The sequence below is a fragment of the Vicia villosa genome, linkage group LG4 (genome assembly GCF_029867415.1).
Source record: "Vicia villosa cultivar HV-30 ecotype Madison, WI linkage group LG4, Vvil1.0, whole genome shotgun sequence".
NCBI classification, from domain to species: domain Eukaryota; kingdom Viridiplantae; phylum Streptophyta; class Magnoliopsida; order Fabales; family Fabaceae; genus Vicia; species Vicia villosa.
In genome coordinates, this window is record NC_081183.1 from 185,142,557 (window position 1) to 185,163,034 (window position 20,478).

At 34.9% G+C, this 20,478-nt stretch overlaps 2 protein-coding genes across 3 annotated transcripts; one reads left to right on the forward strand and one right to left on the reverse strand.

The window, feature by feature from the left end:
* The first annotated feature begins 4,894 nt into the window (after positions 1-4,894).
* On the forward strand, positions 4,895-9,057 carry LOC131596348 (probable protein phosphatase 2C 59). Of its 2 annotated transcripts, none has more exons than XM_058868977.1 (9): positions 4,895-5,027; positions 5,211-5,479; positions 6,271-6,398; positions 7,139-7,237; positions 7,346-7,504; positions 7,818-7,904; positions 8,002-8,093; positions 8,295-8,369; positions 8,462-9,057. In XM_058868977.1, the coding sequence occupies exons 2-9, from the start codon at positions 5,265-5,267 to the stop codon at positions 8,621-8,623; spliced, it is 1,017 nt and encodes a 338-aa protein (XP_058724960.1). In that variant the 5' UTR covers positions 4,895-5,027; positions 5,211-5,264; the 3' UTR covers positions 8,624-9,057. The 2 variants fall into 2 exon arrangements, with proteins under 2 accessions (XP_058724960.1, XP_058724961.1); XM_058868978.1 differs by having other exon boundaries at positions 4,926-5,027; positions 5,432-5,479.
* A 7,026-nt stretch (positions 9,058-16,083) lies between these two features.
* On the reverse strand, positions 16,084-17,461 carry LOC131596349 (zinc finger protein CONSTANS-LIKE 4-like). The gene is made up of 2 exons (XM_058868979.1): positions 16,744-17,461; positions 16,084-16,659 (listed from the first exon to the last, which is right to left on the reverse strand). Exons 1-2 carry the CDS (start codon positions 17,362-17,364, stop codon positions 16,342-16,344), a joined length of 939 nt encoding a protein of 312 aa, XP_058724962.1. The 5' UTR covers positions 17,365-17,461; the 3' UTR covers positions 16,084-16,341.
* Between the last annotated feature and the right edge of the window lie 3,017 nt (positions 17,462-20,478).

Sequence of the window (20,478 nt, forward strand, 5' to 3'; positions counted from 1 at the left end):
GAGGGCGTGGGTTCAAACCTTACAAGGCCAAAACATATCTTTTATCACTATTGTCCTTCAATTTTTTCACAAACTTCATTTAATTAATTAATACTTCAAACTTAATTATTTTCAAATCATTTTTGTCACACTCTTCACTTATCACACATATTTCATGATTACACAAAAAAAAATCACAAAAAAATTATTTATTTGATACATTTTTATTAGGTTTAAAAGTGTTCCTTTTTTAATATTTTTAATACTTTTAAAAATGGATTTTCTTTTGATTTTTCTAAACTTAATCACTTTCAAATAATCATGTGAATAAAACACCATCTTTTAAGTCCCAATTAAGTATGAATTATACTTTTCATCTTGACTTATTTTGTTTTGTTAATTAATTTGGTTTTGTTAAACTATCGATTAGTTAGACGATTAGGGTTTTCTTCAAATTAAACCTCCAAAACTTTCAAAACATCTTTTCAAAATATCAAATTCATGGGACTCTATTAGAGTGTAAGCCCCAAACTTTTTGTACATAAATAAAATCACTTTCAATTTTTCAAATAAAAAATTCAATATCAACATCTGCTTCAATAAAATTTCACGGGCTTCTCCTTGAGTTGTAAGTCTCAACCTTGTTTCCAACTTTCAATAAAATTTTCTGGGAATCTCCTTGAGTTGTAAGCCTCATCTACTTCAATAATTCCCGAGATTCTCCTTGAGTTGTAAGTCTCAACCTTTTTTTCAACTTTCTATAATTCGATTGGGCTTCTCCTTGAGTTGTAACTCCCAAACACCATCTCTCAATGTTTTCCTGGGCCTCAATCAGAATGTAACACCCAACACCCTTTCATTCTTCATTCACAGACATTTTCAAAATTCATAATTTACAATAAAAAACATCAAAAACATTTATCTTCACTCATTCATATTTAAATTACTATGCATATGAGTTTAATGTATACCTGTTATAATCATCATAAACTTGTTATACTCGTTATACAACCGTCAAATATAAAATTGTATATATATCGCTTAGATCTTCCCAGAGAAAATCCTAAGATGAACACACATACTTCCTGGTGAAGCCTCTCCTACTTAGACAATCATAGTCTTTCATCCTCAAAAGAGGAATTATTCTCGGTGAAACCTCTTAATATCCTTAGATCAATCAATAAGGCACATCCACCTAAAGAGGATTATTTCCTGGGGAAACCTCTTACCCTTTTGCTTAGAGCCAAATCAGGAAAACCCACATAGATTTCTCTAGTGCTAAAATAAGGACCCTCGATTAGCCTCCTCTTGGGCTCAGAATGCAGGGACCCACAGGCTTCTTCGAAGTTTCCCCCAACTTCCTCTTGAGCTTTTATTACAAGGACCCTCAGGCTTCCTAAAAGCATGGGACGGGTCTTGGTCACCTTTAGCCAATCCCTGTGAGAATTCAAATCTCCAAATCACACAATCACAATCATTCAAGTATTTAGAATTCTCTCCTATTCCCCAACACTGAGTCAGGTCCTCAAGAATAAGAGATATGGAAGGTCTCAAATCTTTATATCCAATTCATCGTCAGTTAAGTCAGCCTCAATCTCAGGTTTTGTATGAGACGGAAATATAATCCTTCAATAGTTTGAGTCTCAAATATCAATTCCATCACACTCAGAAATTTCTTTTTTCTACTGAGTCAGCCTCCATCTTAGGCTTTGTATGAGAGATAAAAATAATTCCCTTTAGAGTCAGCCTCAATTCTAGGCTTATTACAGAACAGATAAAACTCCCCTAGTCAAAAAATTCCAGTGGAGTAATCCTTAATAGAATCAGTTTTCAACTCTCTGTAAAGCATTAGTCTTGGGCCTTGTACAAGACATTCAGATTCCATTTCTTCCCCAGAGGTGAGACATGATTCATCTCTATGGAAGAAAATTTTCTCACATTCAAAAAATACAAACATTTATTAAACATTTTCCCATTTAGGTGATGTAAGTGGCATGCTCTGTTGATTCAAAATCCAGGCTATTGTCCTTCCCTTATGGTTGAAACTTTCTTCTTTTCATATAAGATGATGTAACTGGCATACTTGAACACCCAAGTAAGGTCCCTCTCTTATTATGAAAATAATTTTCTCTGTTACTTTCAAAATGTTTGTGGTAGAATAGGCGAGATATCTCTCCGTTAAGATGACGACTTGTCTCTTTCCCTTACCAAAAATCAAACTTTTAGCTTCAATCTTGGGCTTTGAACAAGACACCAAAAATCCAATCTTTGTCTACTAGTTCCCCAAACTACAGTTGCTCTGACTTTCTTTAGGGATATGTAGGCATGAGACTCGCAAGAGTCTTTGCAAGCAAATAAAACCAAAAACTTATTTAGGTATCCCATCTTTTCAAACAATCCTCTCTCTCTCTCTCTCTCTCTCTCTCTCTCTCTACACAAAGGAGAAACTTTCCCAGTAAACAACAAATAGCACAACCTAAATAGTACAAGCAAAATAAATACAAGAAGGGCTCCCGTAGAATACTACGGATACTTAGGGTTCTAATACCTTCCCTCTGTATAATCGACCTCTCGATCCTTCGATCTCAGGTGCTCCCCACACCTATCTCAACATAGGGTTTATTTAGATTTTTCCCCTTCCTCCTTGTAGGATAGATTAAAAGTTCCCTGTAACACGTTCCCCTCCCCAGTCGGATGGGCGAACCCCTGTTTCTCCTGAAAAATAATTTTTTTTCAACGTAAGGGGTTCACTTTCTTCGCACATCACAAGCTAAGTTCCATCGCTGAATTCTCTTGTCACATTTCTTCTAAGGAGTTTCTTGGATTTCCTTTGTTATATGGACCATATGAAAAGTTCACTTCATCCAATTGAAATCTTAGAAATTCCACTTCCCTTAATTCCTACCATGGAAGGTGAGGTTGTCGACCACTTTACATCTGATGCTCCACTTATGCCATACAATCCCACTTTGCTATATGGACCATATGAAAAGTTCACTTCATCCAATCGAAATCTTAGAAATTCCACTTCCCTTAATTCCTACCATGGAAGGTGAGGTTGTCGACCACTTTCCATATGACGCTCCACTTATGCCATACAGTCCCAACACTCCCCTACTCAACCATCTTCTATTACTCAAGTTCGATTTAACTGGGAAGTTACGCGTCTTCGTGGTGGCTCTGCCATGATCCTCTCAATCACGTACACAGTCAATGAGTTGATCAAGCCCAATAACTGGATACTGTGTTAGTAGAAATCAGGCTAGCGACAAATACATGTGAGGGAGAAGAGAATTTCTAATGATGTCTCATGGTTGGGTCGAGAATTGATCAGCTCTGATACCAACTATAACACCTCATACATATACGTATAGAATAATATGTAGCGATGTTATAAATGGGTACATAGAAACATACAAAAGTTAAGGATAACATAATAAAATCGTATAAATTTTCGAATATACAACTAATAATGTATACAACACATATCTCTACGAGCAATGCACATCGGAAAGATAAGATCTGATAGGGTCTTTATGCTATATGCTCATCCAAGTCTTTAATCCAGACCTCCTAGCAATTCCTTCACTTCTAAAATGTATCTGAAAAACGATAATAGGATTGGAGTAAGATTACTAAATCTTAGTGATTTCTCATATCCTTTGGGTCCTCTCGACTCTACAAGGTACATGCTCACATACAGACCAACCATTGATCCAGGTTTTCCCGACTTACCATTTTAGGAATGCACAAACATCACATAACATCGGATTGGAAGTCCCTTGACTACCCAATTCCAATGTTACCAAATCACACAACATAAAGTGGGAGTCCCCGACTACCCAAATCCAGAATCACTGATTCATACAAGTGTTAATATACACATATGCATACCCGTACCCGCATACAAGAGAATCCTATAGTAGTATACGCATGCCTCTAGGCCACACAAACACACATTTGATGAGTAACCAAGTGCCTAGCGTCAAAAGACTTGCACAAGCACACCACACGAGAAATCAGACGAGTATCGTCAGAATCACTTAGACTCGAAGTAATTTACGCCTAAGTGGCTACACGACCCCATATGTGATGAGTAACGAAGTAACATTGCCTATGTGGCGTCACAACCCCATCAATCATCAATACGTATAGATGTGTATTCCCAAGTACAAAACACCTACATGACTGCACAAGTCCACCAGACGAAAGCACAAACGAATAACCATGTATTAATAGTTAGCATTTTTTAGTTTTTAATTTAAAAATAATTAACTTAATTTATGAATTAAAATTATAAAAAAAACTAAATTAATTTATATTTCAAATTGTATTTGATGTTTTTGTTTAAAAACACTTTAGTCTTTTCAAAAATTAAACACACTTCTTTCTATTTATTTATTTTCTCTTATTTCAATGGCAAATCTATCATATTTATCATGTATTTTTCTCTTTTATATATTTTTCATATATTTTTTTCTTTACACTTTCTTTTCACCGTCAAACACGTGCTAAAAAAAAAAGATTGCAAATACAAATATAAATTAATGGAGAATTTTCTATATGTTTGTTAAAGACAAATTAAACAATAATATGACCCTTGGTGAACCTTTAATGATAAAAGTAGTTGGTCTTCAACCATTTTTGCATCCAACTATAAAACAACTTTTTTTTTTCTTCATATTTTCTTTTTTTACATATATTATATTCATCATAATTAAAGTATCTAACAAATAAAATTCTAAATATAATAATAGTAATTCAGATTTTTTAGAAGAAACAAATATATTAAAAATTATTAAAAGTAATTATGAAAAATAATTATACTTTTCTAAAAATTAAAAGTAATTTATGAAAAATAATTATACTTTTCTAAAAACAGGAATGAATGTGATAAACTCAATTGTTGTTCAATCAAACAGACAATAAACAATGAGCTGACTTCAACTAAAATTGAAACCAAAACCACTCTCTTTTGTTTTCTCATTTTTCTAACTTTGTCTCATTCTCTCTCTCTCAATGCATTTCTCTTCTCCTCTCTCCCTCAGGTACCTTCTCTCCTAAATTTTCTTCAATTTTTTACACACAAAAAATCACAAGATCCCATGTAACAAAGTTTCTATCTTTCTTTATATTTACCTATTGGGTGATCCAAAGTTTGAATCTTTTCTCAAAAAATTGATTTTTTTTTGGATTAACTGAACTTTTTTCTTTGTGGGGTTTCTATGCAGATTAAAATTTGAAAGTCTGATTCCATAAAACGACCCCACTTTCCCACTATTGTTATGATAATTTGGAACCTTTTTCACGCAAGAATAAGCTCTACGCACGCAATATTGCAATTGTTTCTTCTTCATTTTTTCGTTTTTTTGGTTAAACAAGCTGTATCTGAGAACCTTGAATATTCAACCTGTGATATGGGCTACCTCAATTCTGTTTTGTCTTCTTCAAGTCAGGTTCATGCTGCTGATGATTCTCCTGTTAGTGGTGGAGGGCTCAGGTTTGTTAATGTCTGGTTTTCTTTAGATCTGGAAATTTGCTGAAATGGTTTTGTTTTATTGTTTGTGTTTTAATGTTTGTTTGCTCGAATGGTTTTAAATTGTTGATGTGATTATATGTTGTTTTGCCTTTAGTGGTCATGGATATACGGTGATTCGTGATATTGTGTAAAATTGGATGGATATGGTAGAAAATCAAAGATAGATTCATTTGAAATTTTGGTTTGTTGCCGAGGCTTCTGGAAATCTTTGTATTCCGACCGCAATTGTAGTTGCAGATGGCAATTTAAAACCATGGTTATTTTCGAGATATTGAATTGTTGTTGCGGTTGCCATTTGTGTTGTGATCTTTGATATTGTGAAAAATTGTCTTGATATGGGGTTACAAATGTGGTTGTGATACGGTTTACGAGGCTTCCAAAACCTTTATATTGCGGCTACGATTATAGCTGCATGCGGCAATTTAATACCATAGTTATAGTTGTTGTTGTTGATTAATGTCATTCATAGTTGGAAGGTTTTGAATTGAAAATTTCATGTTAAATATGTCTCTGGTTTTCTATTGCTCCCTCTGTTGCTTGGCAGATTCACAACTCAGTTTGTACTTTTCTTGATCATGGTTCATGGACCGAGACAGAAATTTAGAATTTTATAGAAAATTCTTTAACTAGGCCTTGGTTGATATTGTTGTTGTGCTGTTCAATCTTGTTGGATTTCTTAGTCCTGTTCCGTCTTTGAGTAGATTAATTGAGTTGATTTTGACATACTTTTATGTTTTGATTTGTATCTTCAGTCAGAATGGAAAGTTCAGCTATGGATATGCTAGCTCTCCTGGCAAGAGATCTTCAATGGAAGATTTTTATGAGACAAGAATTGACGGCGTTGATGGCGAAGTTGTTGGTCTTTTTGGAGTTTTTGATGGTACATTTACATAGTTCTTCTATCTCTATCTCTATATATAATTCATGCCGTGCTACTTTGTTTCGGAGTTCCCAAGTTAAGGGACTGGTTGTAGTTTTACATTGATCGCCTGATCGGACATGTGATGAACTATCGTCCCATAGAACAATTGACTTTTTTACTTACCGATTTTATTTTACTAATTTGTTTCTATCAGTGAATTTTCCTTTTGAAGTTATTGGGATATGGGAAAATTAATTGGTCCATGTGGTTTACAGTTTCCATACCATATGCGGTACTTATAGGCTTTTGCTTTTATTTTATCAAATGCACATGCGCGCTCACATAAAGAGGAGCATTTTGATTTGTTTACAGTTACAGTCTCATGAAGTATGTATCTGGTTTTGGATTTTTGAATTTTCTGATCGCTCAAAGTACTGTCTAATGAACCCTACCTCTCGAGGTTTTCCATCTAATCTGAGTGATCTGTCTTTGGGCATAATTTCGAGAGCCTTCGTCAGCATGTATAATTTTTATTGTGATGAAGAAGAGCCTTCAATTTATTAATTCATTATAATAGGAACAATTACTCGGTGCAGTGTTTATATTATATGGAATCGGAAATTGATTATTTTCTAGCATTTAAACATGTCAGAACTATTGTCTCTTGATTAGTTTTTATGACCTATGCTTGATAGTTGATCCTATACTTTATCTGCTAAAATTGAAGGTAGCTGCAACTTTCTTGTTTCAACTTTCAGGTCACGGCGGCGCTCGTGCTGCAGAATATGTCAAGCAAAACCTATTTAGCAATTTGATCAGCCACCCAAAATTCATTTCCGACACCAAATCTGCAATAGGTGTGTAGCTTCTTATCCATACCAGTTCGATCCTTTAAACTGGTGTTCTTCAATTTGCTAAATATGAGGAATAACAATGCTCATGCAAAATCGGATTTTTTTCCACAGCTGATGCATATACGCACACCGACTCTGAATTTCTTAAATCAGAAAATAACCAAAACAGAGATGCTGGATCTACTGCTTCTACTGCCATTCTTGTTGGTGATCGCTTGCTTGTTGCCAATGTCGGGGACTCTAGAGCTGTTATTTGCAGGGGTGGAAATGGTAAGGCACCAGACACCAGTAGCTAGCTGCATATTCTTGTATCGTAAACAAGTTATTAGTTGCATACAATGTATAAAATCTCCTTATTTCACTTGAAGTTAATATCCTAATACCCTAGGAACCCATAATCATTATGGTTGAAAGACTATTTTCGTATCATTCGTGAATGAAATATAAACGGCATTGATTCAGTTTTAATTGTTAAGTTAGATTGTAAGGGTGTAGGATTCACTGCATTTGTGCTTTAATTTTTTCGATTTCAAGAAGTACTTAAATATTATAAATTATAATCACTCATTTTTGTTTGCTTTAGCAATTGCTGTGTCCCGAGATCACAAACCAGATCAAACCGATGAGAGGCAAAGGATAGAAGATGCAGGCGGTTTCGTTATGTGGGCTGGTAATGTCATCTTATAAGTTATAGTTAGCTCTTGTGATTTGATTTATTATTTTTTTCATCTCTATGGATTACTCTAAACCTAAACCATGTTTTATAGGAACTTGGAGAGTTGGTGGTGTTCTTGCTGTTTCTCGCGCATTTGGCGATAGACTCCTTAAACAATACGTTGTTGCTGATCCTGAAATTCAGGTGTGTTTCTAATCCACATTCATTCTTGAATATTTCATATTTCTTAAATTCATCTCAACTTGTTCTGTATACGGTTCATGATAGTATATAACAACGGTTCGCTGCCATAGAAAATCATCCTATCGATAAATCAGAGAGAAATTGTATTTCTTGCATGAGAAGATAAAAATTAACCATGCATACATATTTATTGTTTTGTAGGAAGAAAAAGTTGATAGCTCTCTTGAGTTTCTTATACTGGCTAGTGACGGGCTATGGGATGTTGTCTCTAACGAGGTTTGCTATCATTTTCGCTTTTTGATGAATATATAATGCAATTTCCTAATCATAGATATAAATGAATTGTTTTTTTCTTTTCTTTTCTCTAGGAAGCTGTTGCTATGATTAAACCAATCGAGGATGCAGAGGTAGCAGCAAAGAGGCTGATGAAAGAAGCGTATCAGAGAGGTAGTTCTGACAACATTACTTGTGTCGTCGTTCGTTTCCTAACGAACAACCAAGGTTCTTCGTCTCGTAATAGCTCTGGCTAAGTGTCCTTCAAAACATAGGATTGTGACAAAACATGTTTATTATAGGGCATCATTATTTCTTGTAACTGTGTGTACTATACCATGCAAACATTGAAATCAAAACTTGAACTCATTATGGTCCTCTAGCATAGCTATGCTATCGATAATTTGGGGTCCTATTTGTATTGTAGCTAGGAAAAATTGTGTTGTAAAAAGTGTGGCCATAGTTTTAACTGCACATACAGGTGATGCATGTAAATGTGGTGGTTTTGTTCTCATTAATTCCCTTCCTTTGAAAGAAAAACATTCTTCATGTATGTCATTGAAGCGTCCTGATCTGTGTCGGTGTTGGTTGTTCGTGTTTGTTGTAACCGCTACTCTCTTGTTCTTCACGAATTATGGTCTGTATCAAGTGTAATAATATTATAAATCTAATATGAAGCATCTTTTTGGCACTCGTCTTTTTCCAGAAGATTTAGGATAGAATTCATACGGGAGGAATCTTTTTTGAGAGAAAACCTTTTTAAACATTGGATTTTGGTTGACTCTGACAGGCTTTCGCGCAGCTGTTGTCTGGGCTCTATGAGATGTCCCTCATCTTTACGTCACTTGTGAGCTTATGACTTTCCTGCGGCATAAAAGGAGTATTTAAGTGGTTGGATTGAGAGTTGGTTCCTTGTTCTAGGTTTAGATCTTTTGGAACTAGGTCTAGAGACCTTAGTTTGCCATTATGTGGTGCAGTATTTTTGAAAATCTTGAAATGATTTTATTTTTTTCAAGTTTGAACGGGAACTTGGAGGATTTGGGGATAGAGTTATCTTATTTTCTTAGAAAATGATACCTTGGCAAGACTTTGTTTCTCATGTACCTTCTTTGATTGAGAGAATGAACCTTTCTTTTTTTGAGCCAATAGTTGTTTTTGGGATGTTTTCCCTTTCTGAGGGTCATGATGCCCTTCTGTACCGGTTCAGTGGTAGGGTATATGTAAACACGTTGATCATAATAAAATATTTTAAAGTTAGAACAGTGTGTATCTGAATCAAAAAGCATTTGTTAGGCTTTTATAGTGGAATTTTAGACTTTGAATCCCTATAACTTTCTTTTAAGGCCACATGTCTCAGGGGACAATGTTCGCAGATCGCGTGACCTCTAGATCTGACGACCTGGCTTTCTTGAGAGGTATCTGGGTCTTTTGTTCCTTTTAAATTGTTTTTACATCGAGTCTTAACAGATTGATTGGGTGTCACCTGAGCCCAAAACAAAAAGCAAAAAAAAAAAAAAATAGAGACGAGAGAATACTTTGAAAAATGAAAGACAAAAGGGACATGAAAATAAATAATCAAATGAAATTTTAAAGTTAGAACAGCGTGTACTTGAATCAAAGACATTTGTTAGGCTTTTATAGTGGAATTTTAGAGTTTGAATCCAGATAAACATTAAGATCACAGAGCCACAAAGAGAAATTCAAGTCTTCAAGTAAAGATCAAAAGTTTCTCAAAACAAGACCAAGTCTTGAATTGAAGTTCAAAGGTCCAGATGAATCACAAAGTCTCAGATACAAACACTTCAAGCAAATGAAAGCACTAAGTCCTAAGGTCCAAAGTCCAAAATACTCCTCAAGAAAGGGATATAACACAAAATCCACAAGATCAGATGAATGTTTTATACGATTTTATCCATTTTATAATGTTTTTGTTCTTTTTGAAGTAATAAAGCAATAGAAGCAAAACGATAAAAAGCATAAAGTAAAAGGCACAATAAAATGGCAAGGATGTAAATGACATGAAACTAAATGGCAATAAAAGTAAAGAGCATAAAACTAAAAGTTAGATGCTAGCACAATTAATATGTCAATGTTAGTGTTGATGAGAAATTAACCAAGTCGGGACAATTTAGTGCTATGTTAAGCAATCGTAGGTGGACTTATATAGAAGTCACACCTATATGAGACCGGTCAATAACAATTTATGTGTCATACATGTTAGAGGAATGATACAAAACCATCCTCCTAAAACAATGTAACACAATGATAAAAAAAAAGAAAAAAAAAGAGATGAAGAAGGAGAGATGAACAAACAGATTTGTAATCAAATAGGGGATCATTTATCATTAATTTCAATTATTCAAAGTCATAATACTATGAGATAAACTTGTCACTAATCCAAAGTATAAAAAATGATCGAATGATCATTTAATTGATAAGTTTTAAATGGTGAAGGTTCATACAATCAAAGCATCATCTCTTGACCAATTGAGATTGATGAAGCATCAATCAATCAAATTATGATCCAAGTCAACCAAGAGTCAAACAAAAATAGATTAAAAAAACAATTAAAAGATTTTTAAAATGATTAAAAACTAAAAATTAAATGAAAAATTCAAAAGAAGCATCAAAATATCAAATAAATGACCAGTAAAATTTGAGAAAGCCTAAACTATTCCAAATAATTGGAGAGAAAAATATATGAGAATGCATGAAAATAAATTATTAAATGGAAATTAAAAAAACAAATAGAAAATAGAAAAAAAATGCTAAAAATGATTTTTAAAATTTGAAGAAAATATTTGTGGTAGAAAGTATTTTTAGTGAATTATGAATAAAAATTGGATTAAAAAAAGTTAAAAGAACTATTAAAAATAAATCAAAAATGAAAAATAAAATGAATTAAAAAAAAAGAAAATAAAATATCCAACAGCTAGCTGCGTGGCGCTTTTCCGTTGGCCAAGATTTGAATTTCCCATTAGCGCGCCCGAACCTTGCATCTTCTTCAATATTGGTTAATCTATGCTAATCCATGAACTCTTAGTTTTAAGCTCAAACACAAACGATAAATTCCAGGTAAGTGAGGGCTTTTAATCAATGAATTAAGACGAAGAGTGTGGTAACTTATTTATTCAAAAATTTAACTCGTATCTACCTTTTCAGTTGAAGCTTCGAAGGTCAACAATGGTGAAATCGAATTGAAGATTGCAGGAGGTTTCAAGCTTCAATAATGGTCCAGTTAGCTTCAGAAGGTGCCGATGAGTGATTTTGAGCAAATATTTGAGGTTAAAACAAGCTTAAAATGGAAAGAGGGTTTCTGGTTTTTTGAAGCTTTCATGAGTGAAAATGGCAGAGGTTCAGTGACTCTCTAAGTTTGCAAAAGAAGGAAAATGATCATCTATTTATATGAAATGAAATAAGGCCGTGGTAAGTGCGAGATTCAGATCCAAAACGTGTGAACCAAGTTAGAATTTCTCATTTTGTAACACGTGTGAGGGTGAGGGTGAAAAGCATGAATTTGACATGAAACTCTGTCATTTTTCACTCCACTCTATGCGTTTTGAAAGGAAAAATGAGTTTGCACATGTGTTAGTGGTCCCAAGTGAATATTTGGATGCTTTTAGGTTATTGGTCACACATGAAATGCAGAGCTCATGGCACCATGTTTGAGCTTAGGCCAAATGAAATCCCTTCGTATGTTTTGAGATGTTCTTCGTGCCAAATCATCTCCTTGTGATCAAGAATCAAATTCAAAAAGAACTAAATCAAAATGATGCTTGAGTTGAAAATGGAATGGATGACAAGTTCAGGTCATGACTAGAATTATAGGTTGGGCAATAGGTCGAACAGGTTTTGGACATACTTTTATGCACACATGGGCATCTTGACCAATTCCAAAATTGAGGTTCTTAGAAGAAAAATTGATGTTTGATCCTTGAAACAAAGTTGTAGAGGAGTTCAAATGTGACATTTGGCTCGAAGTAGATTTCAAAAATGTTGAGAAATGAGAGAGTTATGGTGTTTGGATCAAGTGATATGTCATACTTGAATTTAGGACAACCAACCATGCACCAACTTGCGATTTGTGCTATTTATTTGCATCCATAGGCCCAATAGTGAACACTTGAATACCAAATGAAGGAATCTTAATTGTCCTTTGAATAAACTTTATAATCACTTGAGAATTGGATGGAGATGACATGAAAATAAACACATGAACCATACTTAAAATAAACTTTGAAAACATGCACTAAACTTGAATTTCTCTTGATCAAATGAAGTTGAAAGAAGCTTGACATGGATATGACCTAAGACTATAGGTTATGCCTTGAAGTAAAAGCTCTTGTGGACCACTTGTTGACCAAATTTTGACTTTGTGAACCAAAACCCTAATTTAGAAATCAAGCTTGAATCTTTTGATATCTTCAACCACAAAACAAGTAACCTTGAATCTCCAATCATCCTTGATCATGGAATAAGATATTCTTAGGCATTAAACACTCTTTTGATCCTTTGATTGCAAGACCCTACCTTGTACAATAAGAAATGAAAGTAACACATATTTTTATATTTTGAATAAGGTTAGTAAAGTTAAAATGCAAGCAATCATAAATGCAAAAAGAAACATAAAGGGTGCTTGGTGATCTCCCACAAAGGTTAAACCAAAAGATTAAGGGTGCCATCCTTGTGATATTTGGTTAGATGCAAATGAATGATAGGTGGAATCTTAGGGGTAAAAATTAGGTTATGACTCAATCATCATGGGATGAACTTTATTTAAACAATATAAGCCCTACGAGAACATATGTCGAGGTCTACTAAGAGACTTTTTCACCAAAATAACAAATCGACTGTTTCCAGATCTTGTCAAATACTTCTACTCAAATCTCAAGATTGAAGATTTGTCCCTAAAGACTTTAGTGAAAGGAACATAGATTTCTATTCACAGAGATTAGTTTGATAGAATATTTGAATTACCCTTCTATGGAGTATCCTACGCCTCTGATGGGACAATAAAGTTCAATAATTTCAAACTCTCTTCCACCATATTTTCCTTCGTCATGAATCCTATGGGAGAAAAAAGCCCCCTCTTAAAACAAGCTTCTTGAAGGTCGTAATTTGTGTGGAACATTATTTTCTCACACTGATATTCCTCCCGAAATAAGAGAAAATGTGGTTCCTTTGTGATTGATAACCCAACAATTTTATGCAATTTGGCTCGGCGAGATACTTCTCCACATGATCTTCTACAAGCATACACAACGTGTAGGGTTAATGTACGAAGAATTGATCACCTTGAATTTGGTTGATGCAAGAGTCAACATTATGGGGAAGTAATGGATCCAATTCACTATAATATTAATCAATCCTCTCTTTCTTTGTCAGCAGTATGAATGATCTCCTTTTTCGATGAGATTTGAGGAATGACTCCAAGGAAATGATTAAGTCATCAACAACTTTCGGGCAATCTCTCAACAAAACACTCTAGCAATTCAGAACTTGGTTAAGTCCATGGCTATCACCGAGAAGAACACATCAAGATAATACATAATCATAGATGGTGATATTAATGACAACGAGTAGTTGTCTTACTTATGTGTTTCTTGATTTTAAGAGCTATTGATCTTAGCTATTTCCCTTTATGTACTTGAATTCTAGCATTTAACTAATGAAGTATGTTTTTTGATTATGCTTGCCTTTGGTGATCTATGTGCTTGAATTTCTGCCATATTTGTTTATCTGTTTATTTTTCCCGCTTTTTTTATAATGCCAAAGGGGGAGATGCATACTCTTAGGGGGAGTAGGGTATACTCTCTATGTTTGTCAAGGGAAATTTAACCACTCCAATTTATCACCCTTGTTTCTTTATTTTCTGCACCTCCCTGATATGTGTTGTCATCATAAAAAATAGATAGAATGTGGATATATGTACTTGCAGGTATGAAGTCTGCAACAGCCTGTTGATTTGGTTTTGATGGTAACAACGCTCTTAAGAGAAGTCTTTATAAATTGTATTATTCTAGGCTTGATGGTTCATATAGTATCATATGATATGTTGATCAAGTAGTGGTGCTTGAAGATCTTGAGTTGGTCAGTTGCAATTGAAGTATCTTAAGATCATATGATGCAATGATCAAGTGGATGTGCTTGAAGATCAAGTTGTGGTGATCAAGCTATGTTAATCAAGCTGTGTTGATCAAGTTATTTTAATCAAATTTTGGTAATCAAGTTGGCCGTCCTTGGAGATCAAGTCATCAGACCTATCTGTGGAGGACAACACCTAATGTCAAGTAGCGTTCAGTGAAGGTAGTGAAGATCTATGATCAAGCGATTTATCTAATGATGGAGGTTATCATGTAGAGTTATATCAAATCTCATCCAAAGAAGTTTCAAAGTTCCATTGAAATGTTAAAGTCCAACACTAACTTCCCCTAATTTATTAAAATGACGCATTTTTCTAATTTTTAGTTACAGAAATAACATTTATCTATAGCTTTTTATTAGTCGCTAAAAACATGAAATCAAGTAGGGGTGACAAAACGGGCAGTGGCCCGCCGAACTGACCTGCGCACTCGTTAAAAAATAGCACGTTGGGTTGAGATTTTGGACCACCGCCCAACAAAGTCCATCCCGCCACCCGCCTAAGCTCGCCCTGCAAAAACCTGCCGCCCACTAAAGCTCGCCTTACCTATTCGTTAAGCTCGTCTCACCTTAAGTCCGCCCTTTTTTAGTTAATTCTAGTAATTTAAATTCTTGATGGTTTTATTTTATATATATATTTGTAAATATATGCAATATTTTTTTAGGTAAAATTTATTTAAAAGATGCTTTATAAAAAATTGTTCTAAAAAATAAATAAATAATTTAATTGAAAGGTAAACAAAAAATTATTAATCTATTAAAAAATGAAAAAAAAAAAAAAATAGGCGGGCAAGTCCACGGCCTGCCACCTTGACAAACATGATTTTTATGTCTATTTTATTAGGCGGGTTTGCCCACCCCACTTACTTTTTGACGGACTTAAAGCATAACGGACGACCCATTTTGCCACCCCTAAATTCGTGCATTTCAATAGTTATGCTTTCACACTTCATTTCAATTTGGAAAAATATAGTTATGCGTTCACACTTTATTTCAATTCGAGTCACATGTTGCGTAAGGCACGAACAGTTGTATATAAAGTATAAACCATGGGACCCGTACAAACTATTAAAGAGATACTCCCTCCGTCTCATAATAAGTGTCTCATTTGCATTTTTTCTTGTCTCAAATTAATTGTCCATTTACAATTCCAATGCATCAATCATTATTATTTTTCCACTATTATACCCCTGTTTATTAACTTTCACATTATTCAACTACTATTAATAGGGGTATTCTAGTAAATGACATTAACTTTTTTACTAAAACCAACACATCCAATTATTTTCTTAAAAACCGCGCATTACTCAAATAAGACATTTATTATGAGATGGAGGGAGTACATTCCCTTACAACCAGAAATCCCTAGAAAACAAAACCAATGAATGAACCATAGCTTTTAAAAAACTATTTTCCAATCACACAATAAAAATGTTTCTGTAGTTCACGAAGATCTGATATTATAATATAATTTCCACAAGATTTTCTATCACGTACTAACCATGCATCAATGGGGTTTCATATTTAGATACTCTAATCCAAGATGCCAAAACCTAATAATCACATAGTCAAAATATTTGCATATTCAAAACCCAGGCAACAAAATTCATTGATTATTAACATCCACTACATCTACAAGACTACAAACAAACTTCAAGAAATTAACATACTATCCTGCATATCCTTCTCATCCATAAGAACAAAAAATATATACAGAAGCCTCAAAAAAATACAACAACATATTTATCATTAATTCATAGGTTAATGAAATTCAAGAGCCCTATACTATACTCAAGATTATTATCATTAATTAAAACACTTAAAATCAAATCATTCAACAGGAAGGAACGACGCCGTATCCATCATAACACTCATCCTCGGCGATGAGATTCACATTCATATTCAAATCAGAGCGTTTCGCAAACCTTCCTTTAATTCTAGGTCTAGTTTCTGCATAAGCTTTCCTCGAAGCGTAACGAATCGTCTTCTCGAACCTTCGATTCTTTCTCTTCTCTCTGTAACGCATAACCCTAGCTTCTCTATCCGCCGCCGTGATTTGCACCGCCGGCGTGCTTCCGTAACCGCAGTATGATATCTCCGACATCACGTTCCCGTCTGGTACAACTCCAACCTCCAGCGACGGTGACGATACCTGAAAGAAAAAACGCATCAGATTTTGGATCTAAGAGGTAAATTTAGCATTTCTTTGTAATAATTTTGTTTTGCACGTTCTTACGCTGTGATTATAGTTGTAAGTAAAAGGTTTAGAAGTAGAGAAATCGTTGTTGATATCGGAGTAGTGTTCGGTGACCGTTTTGCTATGAGACTGCACCGGCACGACTCCGTCTGCGGTGCCGGGACTATGTTCCTCCGGCGAATCAGTTTTAGCATCGACGGAGACGAAATTGAGGTCGGTAGCGTCGATTTCGGTGAATGAGTAGTGAGATGAGTTGAGATCGGGGCCTTTAGGGTTTGAGGGAGTTTGGAGGAGCCAGGAAGCAGCTTCGGCTTCTTCGGTGCTGACGTCAGCATCTGGATCGGATTCGGAGAAGAATTGTTGCTGGCTGTTGTGGTGGAAAGTGTTGAGCGGGATGCGTTCGTGGCGGCTGGCGAGGGGGTTAGCGGAGTGGATGTCGTGATCGCAGGAGACGCAGAGAGCGGCGGCGTCTGCTTTGCATGTGACGTGAGCGGGTGCTTGTTCACAGACTTCGCAGAGTGTGACACGGTGGTGGCGGGAGGCGAGTTTGTTAGCGGCGTGGATGTTGGAGTCACAGGTGATACAAAGAAAAGCTGAGTCAGAACGGCAGAATAGTGTTGCCTTTGTTGACTTGCAGGAATCACAGAGCTTAGTAGCCATTTGTGGTTTAATGAGTTAGTTAGAAGTTTGAGAAGTGTTGTGTGTATTGGTGAAGTGTTTTGGTTGGAAATGGAGTGTGGGTGAGGATGAGAGGTATGTGTGGTTGTGGTAATAGAGGTAAGGTATCACTATCTGGTGGGGTAGGGGTGATCTACAGAGTGGCTAATTGAGGGATGACGCGTGGGTGAGCCTTAGCCAAAGACATTTCACTGTGAAATGAGGGGATAGGGATGAAAGGACAGACATATTGAGTAATACACAATACAGCACACACAGCACAGCACAGTGATTGATAATTACAGTTCAAGCAAATTATTTCTTCTTTTCATCTCAATCTTTTCTTTATTAACTTTATTTCTTCAATTATTTTTGTTTTATTCTTATATTTGCTAGGAATATGCTAAAACTTACTAACAAATGGAGCACAAAATAAATGAGCATCAATGTAACTAATTCTAGTTGGATTTCAACCACACTTACCGCATCCCTAACCAACCATTAAATTTATCGTTGTTTTTCTTAGTGCAGGTTGTGCTATCTATTTTCTTTCAAATTATACTCTATGGTTTTTTTATTTGTAAAGAATAAGTATTAAATACAACATGACAGATTAGTGTAGAATTATATAAAACAAAAAAATTCAATGGGTATATGTACCAAAAAAAAATTCAGTGGGTATTAAATACAACATGATAAATGTTGGTGATTTTAGTATCATCAATATATTTTGTTAGTAATGTGATTTATTATAGGCCGATGCAATTATGCGTTAAGCTTGAAACGAGTTAGGGTAGTGCGGAGTGTACACTCGTCGAGCCAAACGTGTAATTGAATACGAATAATTGAAAAAGGGTTCCAAGGGGCGAAGCCCCTGGCGGGGTGCGGGCAGCGCCTCGTCGGGGTCCAAGGGGCTGAGCCCTTGACGCGGTGCGGGGCAGCGTCCCGTCGGGGTCCAAGGGCAGAGCCCCTAGCGGGGTGCGGGGCAGCGCCCCGTCGGGGTCCAAGGGGCAGAGCCCCTGGCTGGGGTCCAAAGACATTTTTCTGAACAGTCGTATCATGTCCCAACAGACATGACCGTTTTCTGAACAGTTATGTCTTTTCGGTTTCTGTTATTGATCTCCTATATAAGGAGTCATTTGACCTAGGTTTTGGTTACACGAAAAACCATACTTTCTCTCTACATTCCTGATCAGTTTTCGTTTGCCAGAAATAGATTGTTCTTCGAGAATTATCCCCACAAAGATTTTGTGAACCCAGACAAAAATAAAGTCGAAATACTTTGTTCGAAAAATGTACGAACACGATTCTTTGAAGTTATCTAGGATTATCTTACCCAAATTTCTAACAACAGATTAGTGTAGAATTATACAAAACAAAAATATTCAATGGATAGCTATGCAAGAACATTAAATGCAGCTGCGAACACATAACATTTTACTTTTTTTATACTTCATATTGTTGCTTAATATGCTTATGCACAAAATAAAGAGAAAACAGAAAAAAATTAAAAAAATATTAGTGACAGGCCGCAAGCATATTGTTATATGAAAATAATAAAAATATATCTTCAAAAACTAAATCAGTTTCTAAATTTATTTTTATGTTTATTTTAGAGATCATTTTAAGATTGTTTTGCAAATAATCAAAATTTGTCTTTTAGCAATTTATAAAAAATAATTTATGACAATGATTTAGATTGATTTACTCATGCAAGTTTCAATTTCAATTAATGATAAAATTTTATTTGTAGAAAAAAACTAATAATTAAAAATTTATTTGTAGAAAAATAATAGAAAATGTCGGTAATGCATATTTTCGTAATGACAATGTGTCATAAACTAACGAATTACGTGCTTTCACAACATAAAGATTAAACTTATTAGAAATTTAAGATAAAATACTCATGAAAAACAATCAAAATTGCCACTCATCATCTAGTCATTCAAGATTAAAATTTTCAACCTCTTACATAAAACTCTAGATATATCAAGCTTGACTTATGTGTGAAAGAAAACTAGGCATACAATTTTTTTTAAAAAAGAAGCTTATCATTGATTTTTGTTATTGTTATTGGCATTGCAATAAAGCATAGAAATAGAAATAGGTAAGGGTGGCAAACAGGTATGCTCGCACCGTTTAGACCCGTGAAAAAATGAGACGGGTAAGGCGGACATATTTGAGAGTGCAGGTCTAAAAAACTACTCCGTCCCGTAAAAAAGTGAGGGCGGGGCGGGTAAAGTCCGCGGACATTGAACCATTTAGGCCTTAAAAATAGTAAAATTGTATGAAAAATCTCATGCCTGAAAAAACGGGGCGGGGCAGAGCGGACACATTAAAGGGAGCGGACCTAAAATCTTGCTCTGCCCCGCGAAAAAGTGCGGGCAAAACGGGCTTTCCCCGTAGGCCAAGCCCGTTTTGCCACCCCTAGAAATAGGTAGGGGTGTTCGCGGTGCGGTTTGGACGCTAAAAGTCATTCGAACCGCAAGAGAAAAAGACGTGCAGTTTGGTTCAGTTGGCTTTTAGAAAAAACTGAACCAAACCAAAACAATGCGGTTTGGTTCGATTTGGTTTGTTCGGTTTTTTACAAATATTTTATTGAGTCGTACATACACATATAGATGACAACATAACTTTATATTTAGTCATTCACACACTACCAAATAACAACAAAACTCATTATATTTGAACAACAACTTCTCATTTAATATGTATAAATTATATTAGAAAAAAGTGAAATAATAAACATAAAATAATAGTATAGAACAATATCAAAATATTATAATGAAACAAAAAAAATAGAAGAGATGAGAGATTAGTGAAGATGAAAAAGAAAGAACGTAAGAGAGGAGAGATTATAGAAGATGTGTGATAAAACAAAATTAAAAGAGAGAACATTTGCATAAAAATGAGAAGGTGAAAAAGAAAGAATATAAGATAGTAGAGATTATAGAAGAAGAGGTAAGATGTATGTGGGGAAGATGATGCGATAATTCTAGGAGAGATTTAAGAAGACTGAAATTGAAATCATAAGCGTAGGGATAAGTAGGGATAAGAAAGTTATTCGTAATCATAAGGCTCAGGGCCGTCTTTGAGGGTGTGCAAGGAGACCTACAG